We start from the raw sequence: 15,088 nt of genomic DNA, 5'->3' as shown, positions 1-15,088 counted from the left end.
TAAAAAGTAGTGACCGTAGTGATGTAGGCCTACATGGAGTCTGGAGAGCAAGATGTGCTCAGGGTGATGTTTACAGGCTTCTGGAGCAAAGCATAAGATGCCAGCTGTTGGAGGAGAGGGAGAGACAACACATGGAGGAAAGAGAATTCACTTGCTCAGTGATGAGTACATCAAGTGATGGAGAGGGAGGTGGAAGGCTGGGCTTACTTCCGCTTTCCAGAGCAGGCTGTGGTTCAGCTCTACTTCCTCCGCCTGACCTACATGCCATGGCAGAGTCAGACAGTCCTGCCCAGGCCCTGGCCGGGGACCTGGTGGGTTTGGGTGAGCTCTGCCTTTCCAGAGACTGCCCAGTGCCAGCTGGGACCGGGCACTGCCGCAGCCACATCCCCTGAGAAGTGTCGCAACGCTGGGGACTGTCACACCCGTTGATGCCTCTGTCACTCCTGTTCTGCTTTCAAGGTCCACTCGAGCAGTAGAATATCTGCTCTAACGGTTCCAGCAGAACAAAGTGGAGCATGAAGTGAGGCAAGGGGAGCTGGTGTCACCATGGAAAGGGAGATAATTCATTGGGATACCTGGGAAACGGGCTGGGGGAAGGAAGCATAGCTGCCACAAGGAAAGCCAGACTGGAAAGGGTCTCACATTCCCAGAAAATGCTGTTGGTTAGCAGCTAAAGTAAACTGAACTGCTTTTGCACTAGGAACTCAGAAAGGAGTAGGATTAGGAGTAAAATTACTTCCTGCTTAACAATAAAATGGAGATACAGCCAGAAGACATGGCATCCACGTTGTCCTGTAATGTGATCTTGGAAAATATTATCTGCTGCAACAAGTATAATTTGTTCTCCAGATCCATGGTGAGAAGAAAAATTAGTAACAGAGGAAGGAAATTCAGGTTGGATATTAAAAGAACAAACAAGAGAGCGAGCCAGTAGTGAGGATATGGAGGGTCTGCCTGGGGAAGGCTGTGCAGTGTCCTCTGTGGGAATGGCTTCCCTCCCTGCCTTGTTCCTGCTGGGACAGCTCTTCCACAGGGAAAGACACTAAGCCAAAGCCAAACCTGATGTACAGCTTCTAGGGGCTCTGCCATGGAGTGCTTTCCTTCCTCCTTTGTCTTTCCTCATTTTTCTTGTCCTTATTCTGTTTGTAGGAAAGAGAAATTCTGGATATCACCAGCATTCGAGACACCCGAGCAGGGCGATTTGCCAAAATGCCCAAGGTGAGGCCACAGCTTCTTTCTGTCCTGTGTTTCAGTGGAAAGGCAGGGCTGCCTGAGGTTTTGGTGGGCTCAGGCAGTTTGTCCTGGACTTCTGTAGGAAGAAGCTAGAGAGGATCTCCTTTCCTTACATCACAGCTATGTAAATACAGAAAAGCCATCTTGATTCTTGTCCCTGAGCTTCCAGGGGCCCTCTGTGCACCCAAAAGCAGCACTTCCAGACTATGATAGATGGGTTTATTGGAAGGAATATGTCAGAAAGCCAGGAAAACCAATTACCCTTCCAAGTGTCCTGCTGCTCTGGTAAGCCCTGCTGGAGACTCTGATGCTCCTGCACTGAGACACCAGAGCTGCTCTTGTGTAAGGATGCACAGGGTACCCACAAACCTGGAGTTACAATGCCATTCCAACAGCTTGTGCTGGATTTTTCCCTTTAAAGGGAAGAAAATGCATTTTCAGAAAAACTAGTTTGTTTTTTTTTCCCTCCCACATATATTTTTACATTTGCACATGACCAGGGCTTTGTTCTCGATTTCAGTTATAATTGAAGCTTCTTGCAGCCCTTGTTAGGACTTTGTTTCTGGGCCTTTTTCTTTGTTTGTTTTTAACTTTTCCATGTATGGAAAAGGCAAGCAGAAAACTGCAGTAAAGCACAAAGGTGGAAAAGGGACCAAAGAAGTAAAGCTGATGCATCATGTGGTGACATAGGTGACTCTCTAAGGCAAAAGGGAAAGGTTTTGCAATATCTCCTGAGCCTCAGGCAGCCTTTTGCATAAGCTGTGTGGCTGTTTTCTCAATCTGCTCTGAAAATGTCTATTCAGAGCTCCCCAAGACCAATATTTCTCAAAATACCATAAAAAGGTGGGTGCTAAAGGCACAGTATAGCTCAAGAGCAGTACCCATAATAAAAATCATATTTCCTTCAGAGAAACTGCCTTCCTCCTTAGAAGTTCACTAGAATGGAACATAATTCAGTTTTCAATGATCCTAAAACTTTGTCAGCAACTTGTTTTGTGGGAATTGTGCTTAAAAAATGCTGTCAGAGGTTGGATTTTCATTTGAGAGAATAAAATATTTGGGGCTGTTTGAGTTGCTGCTGCCTTCCAGATGAGACACACTAAGGAAGAGGCTGACTTGAAGGAGCGGTACGAGATATTCTTTTCTAGAGTATTAAACTTTGAGGAATAACCAGTTGGCAAAATGAATTGATCTTTGATATAGATAATAAATTGCTGGGGGAAGTACTGAGGCCATGGCCGGATGTCTTGGTGGTAACAGGAGGCTGGAGAAACATATCCTAGATTTTAAGAATTAGTTAAAGAAGACTAATTGGAGAGTACCAGGAGAAGACAGCTTGCTAATGGTACAGAGTTATTTGGGGTAATAAAATCAGGCTGGCTTGTAGGAAGACTTTGAATTGTTGATTGAATGCTTGATCTAATGAGTGATACATTTTATACAGATAAAAATCAGTCAATGCACACAGAAAAAAATCCCTCATCCTTCTGTAATAACAGGCCCTGAGTTGACTGTTGCTACTCAGAAAACATCGTGGGTGTATGGTAAAATATCAATGTAGTCTTCAGCAGTATTTGCCTCCTAAAAGTACATTGCATCTTAGGGATTAAAAGGAAATCATTAGAAAGTTGTGTACACCTCAAATGGATCCATATTTATGTGCAATTCTAGTGTACTCCCAGATTTGATGAGAACTAGAAAAGGTATGGAAGAGCAGCATGATTAACAAAGGAATGAGGTGGCTGCTGGGGGCAGAGCATCTGAGTAGGAGGGACTGTATTCTGGCAGAAGGAGTAAGGTGAATGGGATGTGGAGTGCTGCAATATCAGCAGCTGAATGGAGAAGGGGAGCACGAAGTGCTTACTCAGTTAGAAGCAGTTACTCAGGGTTTCTTCCAGTGCAGGATCTCCATATAAGGTGGAATTTTCCAGAGGTAGGAGTGGCACAAGCAGGAGGTACTGCTGCTGTCCCACCTCATATCACCATGCCATTAGTAATGCTTCCTGCACAGTCATGGAAATGTGAGTATAAAACATCAGTACAAGAAGGAAATGCCCTTAGGGGGTTATTAAATGTGAGATAATGCCTCTGGGTTAGGAAGCTGCTGAATCCTAGATTGCTGGGAGCTGCAGGAATGTGAAAAAGAAGTGCCAGTGTGTATGCCCTGTTCCAGCACTTTTCCCTAGGCACCTGGATGGAGCTGCTCTGTTCTAGCTGTTGTAATAGGCCAGGGATGGGATTTTAGAGCCATGGGAATTGGCTGGAGCTCGTTTTTGAAGAACAGTGAAGCGAAGGTCAAGCACTGACTGATTTATTAAGTATTCTCAGTGGGCAGAAGTGATGCACTTGATGACAGCCTTTGCTGTGAAAATCCCAAGTGCTTTTTGAATTCTGCATTTTACAGAGACTTATTTGAAATCAGTCCCCTTTTTATGTCGGGGAGTTTCCTGTGATAAGATGTAGTAAAATGCACTAGACTGGCTCCTTATTCATCTTTTCCTTGTGGATCTGGGAGGCCTTGTGTGGGCACTGAAGGGGTGTTGAACCAAGATGTGCCATCTGTGTCTGGAAAGTTGTTATTTACACATAGGTCTGCTATCCTTGATGCCTCTGGCTTAAACCCTCAGGGTCATGTTCATTTGGCTCTCCTGAGAGCAGAGGTTCACAAAGGAATGCAGAAAGCAGGGAAAAATTCTTCACATGAACCACCACACCCTCCACATGGGGCAGCTATGTCTGGGGTGTTGTTACAAAAGGCGTTAATATAAAAAACTGGTGTGGTGAAGCAAATAAAAATCTGTTTAGAGGTGGATGAACATGAGTGCTGTTCTGCCCTGTTACAAAATAGTGTCTTGGATTTGTTGTGGAATAGAATTGTTGGAATTAATACAAAGAGTTAACTTGTTTCACTGCCTGAAGATGGAGAAGAAATAAGCCATCGGCCTTACTTAGGACAAGGAGAGCAGGATCACAGCTGTAGGAAGAACTGTGGATGGCACCAGCAATAAAAGGAGCATCCTTTCCCCTTCCCTGTGAGTGATGCCCCAGTCAATCCACAGCTGCTCTGAGGCAAAGCTTGTGGCCTGGTTTTCCTGCTGGATTGTGACTGAAGTCCAGAGGAAGGAGAGTGCTGTATGGAGTATCTGTGCCACGGCTTTCCACAGCAAGGGGCTGTGGCTCAAGGATGGAACCTGCCCTGAGTTTTGCAGTCCCATGGCACTGACAAGTCTCCCTGAGAGGGGGTGGGTCACTGTGGATGTTGGGAGTTCCCTGCTTTCAGTAGCACTTTCCCACCACTGCTGAGCAGGAGGTTTGGGGTTTTTCTTTGTAACCTCTACACACAGCAAGAAGAATAACACCAAAACAACCACGTGGCAAACCACTTGAGAAGGGACCTGCTGCCGTGTGCACTTCCAGCGCAGGTCACAGCTGGAACCCCATGCATGGTTAAGGGAGCAGTAGTGCCCAGCACAGCGTGAAAAGAGACTCACTAAGGGCTGCCAGCCACAGGAGCAACCTCCAAATGGAAATGGCCCTTGCCTGCCTTCCCCAGTCCTCGCCTCACCACAGAGCAGAATTTTCCCTGGCCCCTCCTACGGAGGGCTCCCCTGCTCGGCCGCCCCTGCGCGGTTCTTTGAGAGCGGCTTTGCGTTTCTGCCGTGACTTTTTTTCGCGGACTTTTTTTTACAAGGGGCAGAGCGAACATTGGTGTGTGTTCAAGAGAATAATAATGATAAGAATGAGCAGCGCCTTTGAACAGCAAAGAGACAAGATTAAAAAGCTATTGACCGTAGTTCAACAGTGTGCCGATACAGATCAGGCTGCTATTTACAATCAGGTCTGTGTTTTCTTTTTGGTAATGAGGAACAATAAGGGCTGCTCCATTTGTGGGGCTTCTCATGGTTTCTTTTTTAAGGCACCAAGACCCTGGAATGCTGACAGAGAATCTAATAATAATAAAGGCCAAAATACATGATGTTTTAGGCCAGACTTTTGGGCTATTTGCTATATCTTGGGGTTTGTTTAGATGTTTCAGGAGGCATTGGCTTTGAGACAGGCATATTTTTTAATAAAAACAAAAGTTGGACTTTCTAATTGTCATGATTATAAACCAGCTTCATCCTCTGTCCACATTCTGTTGGTGTTGAACCTGGAGATGCAGCCTGAACTGCACATGTACAGGAAGAAAATGATACCAAGGCATTTCACTCATCATGTTTTGAGATGATTAAGCTGAAGCCAGTGGGACTGTTCAGGAACCATGCAGGACAATCACAGTGCTCTCGGAGCCGAGCTGTGGCTGTGAGCCACAGGCTGTAAACACTGTGGGTGGTCAGTGGTTCTGCTGCAGAACAGGGGATGAGTAGCTCTGGCACTGGGATTCAGCAACTTGTGAGCCCAGGATGGAGCTGAACTAAGTCTAATTCTAGCCCTCCAACTGGAGAGCGATCATATGTAGCTGTATGGAGACACCAGTCTGTGAGTGTGCAAGAGAGAGGCAGGTACAAGCCTGTGTCTGGCAAAGGATTTATAAATGGTGGAGCAGGAGAAGAGCAAGGAAATGGGCACATGTGAGTGATGACCTTTGCCATGCTGGGCCCTCCTGCTTCTACCGTTGTTGTGCAGTGACATTCTTCTCTGTCCCTGGCAGTGTGTCCCTGCTGGATTACAGAACACCGTGGGCTATTCTGTGCCTGGGAATCTGAGCTGCTGCATTTTCCAGTTCCTCTAGGTAAAACACTGAGGGCTGAGAGTACTTCACTGTGGATGTTTGTCTGCCATTGTCCCTGAGATGCTTGGCAGAGGGACAGGTTGGCCCTCCCCATTCCTTAGCCAATATCTGCAGCATGGAGCAGCAAGGCTAATGGAGACAGGAGTGTTACCTCCAGAGTCAAAGTCATCCCCCAAATATCTTGGGGCTTCCTTTTTCCCTTCTGGCAACCAAGCAAGAGCTCTCTTCTCCAAAATAGAAGATTTGTTGTCCTAGTGCCACAAGACACAGCTCTGTCTGGGCACAGTGACACAACAGGTCCTGCAGTCAGTCAGCTCTGCCCCCTTTCAAGCAGAGAAAAGACTGTCCCTCTCTGTCCTGTGTCTGTCTCTGACTCCCTTGTTTATATTTGCATGAGAATTTGCTTCTCTCTGGACTATGGATCTCTGTACAGCTGAGAATTTTAGGGAAATCAGGAGGGTGGGATGTGAAACACCAGCTGACTCCATATTTCAGCCACTCTGCTAGTAGGTGTTTTTTGCTTGTCTGGGTTTTTTTAAGGGGATTTGCTAAGAGTGTTTCCCTTCTGATTTGCATGGTTAATATGCATGTCCTGCTTTTCATGCAGCAATTCCTATTTTTCCTTTATGGCTACCTGCAAGGTGCCAGTGAGTAATCCCAGAGCGAAGCTGTGGCACAAGGCACTAAAGGAGTGCAGGTTGTGAAAGAGCCACGATGTGGCATCAGGTTCAGAGCTCCTGCACACAGTCTCTGGTCCTCTCTCGACATCTTCATTGGGTGTTGGATGCATCACTGCCTGGATAAGGGCAAAAGTGCTCAGCTTGCTGACGGCATGAGGACAGAGAGATCTGGAGAGAGCCAGGTGACAAATGTCTGCTAGAGAGCAGCGTGCCGAGAAGGAAGGGGTGGGAGGAGCCCCGGATAACAAATACAGGAAATTAGTTCAGCACAACCACAAGTTCACTATTGTTTGGGCCTCCTCTCCTGTACAGCCCTGGAGCTGAACAAATGCTAGTGCATTTGCAAGATGAAGTTAAGTTTGGAGTTAAAATCCCAACACTTTGCTGCTGGCACTGGAAAGTTGAGCTCCAACAAGGAGTTGCCAGGAGCATGGGAAGGAGATGTGAGGAGGTGCTCATAAGGCAAGAAGAAGCCATTTTAGAAAGTCCTTTGTAAAAAACAGGCAAATCATATTCCTTCCCTTCCCTCCTTCCAAATGCTCTGGGATTAAACAGGTTTCAGAGTTACCCCCTTGGATAGGTGCTTTTCCAAAATAAAGAGACAGCATCAGATGATCCAGAGTTACAATTCAGCCTGTCCTGTTTTGCTTAAAGATGCCTGTTTGCTACAGATGTGGCAAAATTGCAAATGCTCCAGAAATTATGAAAATTGAAGTTAAAAAAATTCTGCAGTTCTTTATAAAATGTGTTTTCAGTTGTGTGTGTGATGTGGTGCTGAAACCTGAAGGTGTGCTCAGATTCCAGCTCCAGTTTAACTTCCAAGTCTGACCTGCTCTAACAATCCCAGATTGTGGATTTTGCCCTGTTTCTAAAGGAGCAGGTGCTCTGACAGCTCCCTGTTTGCTTGGACAAGGATTTGTCCTGCACTTCAGATAATGGATTGCTGTGCTTTATTCTAGGAATGGAAATTTTTATCTTCCCATTATAAATAGCACCATCAGTAAAACACTAGGATACCTTGGATACCTTGGCTTAGTGACACCATGCATAGGAATGCAGAAAATGCTGAATAATTTAAAGGATTCTATAAATACTTGCATATGGTGCTATAATCCAAGTACCACTAATTGGATGAGCCTTACACTTAACAAAACAAGTCTCTGGTGAGCCATTGCTGTAGGGTATGGAATTGCGATGGAAAAAAACCCTACTACCAACTGACAGCAGGAGAAAATGGGGCTTGGAGGGGAAGAAGCCAACTTGGAAGTGACAGAAGGTCCCAAAAAACATCTTTCTTGTGGAGGAAGGTTACATGTAAGGGTGTCATACTAATACACTTTTTAGTGTGTGTGTTTTGATAAAATCAACTGGTTATACACCACTGGCATGAGCAGGCCAAACCCTCCCCTGCTTGTTTGCAAGTCCAGCCTGAAGTTCCAGAAGAAATTTCTTTAAGAGCAGTCTCTAGCTTTGACTATTTCAGACTTGTACAGGGGTTAGTTATGGTGGTTTGTCCCATGGAGCATCCAGTAATGCAGACTCCAGAATAAAGATAAAAAATAAGGAAAGAAAAGGAAGATTGCACTAAGCAATTTTGCAACCCTTGAGATGCTTTCTGTGAATTTGGGCCAATCTGTGTATCGGGGTCAGGTTTTTTTGGGGTACAGTTTTCCCTCATTCTCCAATTACTCCCATCTGTTCTGTTTCTTTTGCAGTCCCTGAAGCTCCGAGAGGTTTTTAACTTGGATTACCCTTACAGCACCTTCCTGCTGAAGAACCTGACAATCGTATCTGGCCCTGACATGGTTGACCTCACTTTCCATAATTTTGTGTCCTACAGGGAGAATATTTGCAAGGTACTGGGGCCTGAGATCTTGGAAGTACTGGGAACCACTAAGGATTGGGGCATTCAGTGGGAAGCAGGAAAGGGGAGAGGAGGAGGCAGGACCCTGAGCTCTTTCAGCATTATTGACAAGGTTATAAACAAGCAGGTTTATAACTGTTCCAGTCAGGTGTGATATCTCCATAGTTCTAGAAGCTTCTGCCCTGCACAGAGAAGGAGCAGCAGAAGACTGGTCATTGTTGTCTTTCATGTGTTTTGTAGGCTGCTGAGAAGTGGAAACGTTTCAGCTCCTAGTGTTTATAGGCAGGAGGAAGGTGATAGAGTCAAGCCCGGAAGTCTCAGGATAAGGGGTAACAGTTTTAAACTGGAAGAGGCTAGATTTTGATTGGATGTGAGAAGAATTTCTTCCGTGAGGGTGGGGGGCCCTGGCTCAGGGTGCCCAGAGAAGCTGTGGCTGTCCCATCCCTGGAAGTGTTCCAGGTCAGGTTGGACGGGGCTTGGAGCAACTTGGGATAATGGAAGGTTTGGCATGGATGGCAGGATGTGGGACTGGATGGGCTTTAAGGTCCCTTCCAACCCAAACAATTCCAGGATTCTGTGCCCTTTCCATGTTTGCTGTGTACTTCTTGGAGCAGTTCCATAGAGCCCAACTGCCTCTGCCCTGTTTGTTCCAGGACTGGGCTGAGGATATTATGGCCATTGCCCGGAATCCCCTCACGTACAATGCTCCTCGCTACACCTTCCTAGAGAAAATGTAAGTCCTTTCTGGGAAACTTTTTTCTCTGAAACGTCCATGTCCTGCTCTTTCTGACAGTACTTGAAAAAAAAGACTTCAAAGCATCCAGGTCCCTCCAGACCAAGGAGTCATGTCAGACCCTGGGTCATGCCAGGGTTAAGCTGATGGTCTGTAGAACCCCGATTTTTAGTTCACTGTTAGATTGTTTTCCCAATTGTATGTTTTTCCTTTCTTCTCACTTAGTATGATCTCTTAAGATTGTACAAATGCATTTTTGTAATCTTGTTTGGTTTTTTTTTCACAGTCTAGTGAAGCTGAAGTTGCAACTGAATGAGGAGGGAAAGATTCCTGTCCGGAAGTGAGTGTGGATATTTGTTTCATTGTGTGTTCAGTCAGACTACAGGCAGAGCAACTGGTGAGAGGATGGTTGCTCAGTGGCTTCAGCTGTCTGCTCTTCCTGCACCTAAGAGGCAGAGAACTTTTCCTCTGTGTCGAGGCCATGGAAGTGTTCCTGCTGCACCTAGGTGACACATAATTTGAGTCTGGAAAGGAGACTTTGTGGCCTTCATCTACAGCAAGAAATGGCTTAAATGGCCACAGATATAATTTCCTGGTTGTTACCATGAAAAAAACCAACAAAACACACCAACTTTGGTAAAATTCTGATCACAGATTATTTCACAAACTTGAGCTGAAAGGTGGATGAGGTACAGGATTGTTTCCCTTTCCTGTAAGGAGTTCTCTATATGGAGAGCTCTTTGCTGGACTCCCCAGCTCACCTGCAGCAGGGCTCCCTTGCTTTTCTTGCCTCCTTTCTCCCCGTGTGACCGCTCCAGTCCTTCCCCACTTCCTCCTTCCCTCAGCCTTCACTCTGGATGTGCATGAGGGCAAAGCAGCCTCTGGGCCAGTGTTAGTGCTGGTTTAGGAGCAGAACAGATGGAGAGTTTCCTTCCCTGTCCCCAGCTTGGCCTTGTGCATCAAGTAGGGCTCCATTAGAATGGGAAGCAAAGCCCAGCCTGTCTCTTCTCCCCTGCGCTATGTGGCATGAATCTGGAATTGATTTTGTGCTATTCAGTGTCTTCCCAAGAAAAATTGCTCCAGGGCTGGCCCTGTGGTTCCTCTGTGTTGATTTAGCTTGTAGAATGACAAAAGGCAGCACTGCCATGTTGAATTCCCATTTGGGTCCATAAATTACCTTTTGTTTTAAGAATAAGAAGCTGCAGACAGTGCATTTGGGAAGTTTTGAACCACTCTGCTCTAGGTCTGTGCTGTTTTACAGTATCACAAGAAGTGAGCACTAATTGCCCCAAATAAACACAGGCCCCAGGGTGTGTTGTACAGCAAAGCTGTGCTGGATTAGGGCTGTGCTGACTAAATGGGCTCCTGGAGGGCTGAGCTTTATTCAACACTAAACATTTTTTGTTATTTGTTTTCTAAACCACCAACCAGCAGAATTTCATTGTCAGAAACAGAATATTCATCAAAAGGCTGTTAAAAATGTGTAGGTCTGTCATGAATAACACACTAGGGAAGAGAGCTTTGAATTAATCTTTAAAATGCAAGCAAGGTAGCGTTGCTGCAGGGAGAAACCAGCTTATTCCTCTGAAACAAGCAGGAAAAAATACCTGATACAGGATGTACCTTTTCTCAGTGCCCATTTCTTGCAGAATGATAAAAATGCAGACCATTAAATAGTCCAGATTAAGAACAAGATTTATAAAAATACTCAGTATCTCCAGGTGTAGGTAAACATAAGGCTTTCGAAGCTCCTGTAAATTCTGAAAATTCCATGAGCATTTGCCTTTCCTTTAAATACGTAAATCCCTTTGGAATCATACCAAGGCTGCTGCAGTTTTGTCTTGCAAAGGGCAGGGTTTGCATGAGCTGTTGCAGCCTCTGCCAGGCACTGCCACCTGGCAGCACAGGGCACGCCTTGTTCCCCTGTTTACTGTGAGCACCTATGACTCCAGGAGCTTAACAGAACTGAGGCTGGATTTATCTGTGGAGGAGACCATGGTGCTGTTGACAGGGATGTTCTAAAAGGAGGGAAAGTTCAGTTATTGTTATTTCTCCACAGTACCATAGGAAGCACCTCCAAGAGGGGCAGAAAAGGACAGGAGAGGGATTTTGAGTGACAGGGCTCTTACAGAGTCCATAGCAGAAATACAGAACTTCTGCTTTAAATCAGCAGTCAAAAATCCTCTGTAGGTTTATCAAACTCGGTCCCTCAGTTACTCCCCTGGAGAGACACTGTCTAGCTTCGCTGGTTCATGCTTACAGTTGTCTTGCCTGTCTCCCTTGCTGTGCATTTGGAGTGTCCTGCACTGCCTGCAGCTCCAGCTGCCCCACCTCTGTCCTGCCCCGTGGTGATGTTTGTTTGCCTGGTCAGTATTTTTCAGATGTTCCCTGCAGACAAGAAGAGGGTGGAAGAAGCACTAAGTGCTTGTCATCTGCCAAATGGCAAGGTAAGGGTTTCTCTGGGTATCCAGAAGTTTCATGAGCTTGAGAATGATCTTTTTCCCTGCCCTGATTGGGATGCCTTTGGCTGTGAAAACCCATCAGCCAAGATGCTTGTAGTTGCTTACCTTACCCTACCACTGCCAGGCCTTAACTCCGGCCTGCTGGCATCAGCTTTTACTGTCTTCCAATAACACTTGTGACTCCAGCACTTGCACTGTGTGGCACAAGGAGCAGCAACACCCAGCCAGATGTTCCAGTCACTTACTGGGGTTGTCACAGCCAAGTGCTGAGCTGTGGGTGTTCATGACAGGTAAGAGCTGTCACAGGTTTGTGGTCCTGACACATCTTCATTGCATTCTCAGAATGATGCCATCAACCCCGAGGACTTCCCTGAGCCAGTGTACAAGACGTTCCTCATGAATCTGTGTCCACGGCCTGAGATTGATGAGATATTTACCTCACAGTAAGTTTCCCTAAAGCCACAACCCAGAACTTGGTCTCCTGTGGCAAAAGATAGACAGGAAGGAGGGGATTTAGTGTCATGTGGTTTGTCTGGCCTTAAGCCTTAGAAGGGCAGGATCCCATGTCACTTAATGCCTTCACTCACAGCCTGAATAAAAAGGATGAGACCTCACTGTGCTACAGGACCCTGAAATATATGGGCCCAGAGGGAGGATCAACCTGAGGAAGGATCAAACTCTTCTATGTGAAAAGATTTCTGGGATAATTCCCAGGCTTTACCTCTGCCCCTCTGTGATTCTCTCACTGCAGCCATCTAAAAGCAAAGCCCTACATGACCAAAGATCACCTGGCAAAGTTCATCAACAAGAAGCAGCGTGACACCCGCCTCAATGACATACTCTTCCCACCAGCCAAACCTGAGCAGGTGCAGAACCTGATAGAGAAGTATGAGCCCAGCGGGTTTAACATCCAGAGAGGTGAGTCTTGTTCAGCCCAAAGCTCTTGCTATAGAGGTGCGATGACAGAGCAGAAGATCTCGTGCCCTCTGCCATCCTGCTTCCCATGGGAGCAGTCAGCCTGGTTTTCACAACTCCCTGTTGTTCCCACAACTCTCTTTCCACTTCCAAAGAGGGGCCAGAAGCATTCTATTCAGTGACCATTTGGTTGATAGCTCTGTTTACCGTGCAGGGCAGCTGTCTCCAGAGGGGATGGTGTGGTTCCTCTGTGGCCCCGAGAACAACCTGATTGTGCTGGACAAGCTGATGCTGTACCAGGACATGACCCAGCCACTCTCACACTACTACATCAATTCCTCACACAACACCTATCTGACAGGTACGGCTGTGCCAGGGCAAGCACACCCAGGGACCGGGAGGGACACAGCCGGGCAGATGTGTGTGCCCTGGGGGTTTTGAGGGCTGGGCTGACTAAATGCTGTGTGACATGAAGCAGTGCTGCCCTGCGACTGAAAACATCTTGTTGGTCTGCTGCATCCACCTGCTGAAGGCTGGCAGAGACTCTTGTTGCCCCTGTGTGTGCAGGAGCTGTCCTGTGTGAGTAGCTAACGCTGAGCCGCTCTCCTGCAGCTGGGCAGTTTTCTGGGACGTCCTCTCCCGAAATGTACCGGCAGACGCTGCTGGCCGGCTGCCGCTGCGTGGAGCTGGACTGCTGGAAGGGCCGGCCCCCGGATGAGGAGCCAATCATCACCCACGGCTTCACCATGACAACTGAGATCCTCTTCAAGGTAGTGAAGAGTTTTCTCCATGGATGCTTTCGCCTGCCTGCTTTTAGATTGATTGCTGAGGGAGCCAGATGGCTGAGGATGTTTGAGAGGAAAAGATTGATGGCGAGGTGACAAGTGAATGAATGTGTGGGTAGAAGGAAAAGTGAACACATAAGCACTAGCTTGAAGTTTGTACAATTTTGGGATGGGAGGAGTAGAAGGAGTAGAAGAGAGGTTGATAGCTGGATGAAAATGGATGGATGGATGGATGAGGGAAATGTGGGAAGTTGGCAGAAGCCATGGAGAGACAGCTGAGCAGAGGTGTGTGTACACAGGGCTGTGTCACAGGATGGATGCACAGAATGTGGCATGAGGCTGGTGGATTTACAGGTAGAGGCACATCAGAGGAGTGAACAGGATGCTTTTAGAAAACACAGTTAAAATGAGTTTATCTTCTGGTCTGCAGCAGATTTCTGTGGCTGACAGCCTCAAGTGGAGGCTTTTGGAAGAACAGGGTTCAATTCCTTCCTAATGACCTGAGTGTTGGAATGTGTTTTGTGGAGCAGCTGGCTTCCCTGAGGATTCAGCTCCCAGCCTTCCGAAGTGCAGCTCAAAGCCAGGCAGTACAGGGCATTTATCCACAGCTTGCAAGTTACAAATAAAGGCATCACACTGACTTTTTTTCTGCACTCCTTTACACAGTTGCTGCCAACAGGTAGAGGTGCATTAGATGGTTTTTTTCAGCTCTTTATTTTTCTTCTGTATCTTCCCCCCAATTCCCACACTTCACTATTACTAAAATATTTATGTGTGAGGGGGAAAAAACAACAAACCAAAGCAGTCCTTAAGGTCAGAGGTATTGTCCTCAGACTCAGTTATTTCCAAAGCCCTGCGGTATCACTGCTGCTTTTTGCACAGCAGTTCACTGCAGACAGAACAGAAATAATGGCATTTGTAGCTGCTGTAATTGCAGAGTTCTGCTGAAGCCTGGGACCATTCCTCAAGGAAATTATAACCTGCTAACACAGCATGTGCTGAGTTTTGGTTTTACATAACACATAGTCCTTCCTTCCACTACAACTCCTGTGGCCTTTTAGTAGCATTGTCTGAGGCTTCTCCTGAGAGCCTTGAGGCTTCTGTGACAGACTCCCAGTGGTCCATGGAGGAGCAGCTGTGGCAGCCTCCCTCCTTGCTGAGGTCATGGCTGATCCAGGATTTGGGATGATCAGAGGACTGTAATTGCAAAGGAGCAAATGGCACTTCTTTACCAATTAGCAGGACCAGAAAGGAAAATAGTGGAAAGTTTGTGGCAGTTCAACAGGGGCTTGGGGAAAACATTATTTTTTCTTACATCATTAATGCTGAGAAGGTTTCCATGGTATTTGCATTTGAAATGTCAGCACAGCTGGTAACTGAACACTCCAGCTCTCTCTGCTACTAGGCAAAAGGATTTTATAAGCAGCAAAAAGAAAAGAAAATTGGGCAGGTTCAGAGGTAAGTATGGACAGTTTGCAGTGGTTTAATCTGGTGCCACACACACCTTTCTGTGCCAGTTTAAGGTGCTTGGGGCAAGAGTTTGTCCCTCTGGCCACACGCTCTCATATGCAGTGATGTGTACACTGACCTGTGCAGCAAAACCAAAAACTCACCTTGTTGCATCTTCAGCTTCATTTTGGTGCAAGCTGTTGAGTTTAGCTCAGCGTGGATCCTCTGGAGCTGG

The 15,088-nt window shown here is 46.6% G+C and overlaps 1 protein-coding gene across 6 annotated transcripts in view; it reads left to right on the top strand.

The window, feature by feature from the left end:
- PLCB2 (phospholipase C beta 2) overlaps window positions 1–15,088 on the top strand; it is a 36,900-nt gene that overhangs the window by 4,330 nt on the left and 17,482 nt on the right. For all 6 annotated transcript variants that reach the window (XR_008431283.1, XR_008431282.1, XM_053944425.1 and 3 more), the window contains exons 3-11: window positions 1,150–1,218; window positions 8,361–8,501; window positions 9,163–9,242; window positions 9,529–9,582; window positions 11,614–11,689; window positions 12,047–12,147; window positions 12,456–12,622; window positions 12,834–12,980; window positions 13,232–13,389. Coding sequence is in view for 4 of the 6 variants with exons in the window: in XM_053944425.1 (XP_053800400.1) it covers window positions 1,150–1,218; window positions 8,361–8,501; window positions 9,163–9,242; window positions 9,529–9,582; window positions 11,614–11,689; window positions 12,047–12,147; window positions 12,456–12,622; window positions 12,834–12,980; window positions 13,232–13,389 (993 nt within the window). In the remaining 2 variants the exon portion in view is untranslated. The remainder of the gene's footprint in view (window positions 1–1,149; window positions 1,219–8,360; window positions 8,502–9,162; window positions 9,243–9,528; window positions 9,583–11,613; window positions 11,690–12,046; window positions 12,148–12,455; window positions 12,623–12,833; window positions 12,981–13,231; window positions 13,390–15,088) is intronic.

This window comes from Vidua chalybeata, chromosome 6, assembly GCF_026979565.1.
Source record: "Vidua chalybeata isolate OUT-0048 chromosome 6, bVidCha1 merged haplotype, whole genome shotgun sequence".
Lineage (NCBI taxonomy): Eukaryota > Metazoa > Chordata > Aves > Passeriformes > Viduidae > Vidua > Vidua chalybeata.
Note: the sequence above shows the minus strand (reverse complement) of the source record. Positions and strands in the feature narration are given on the sequence as shown.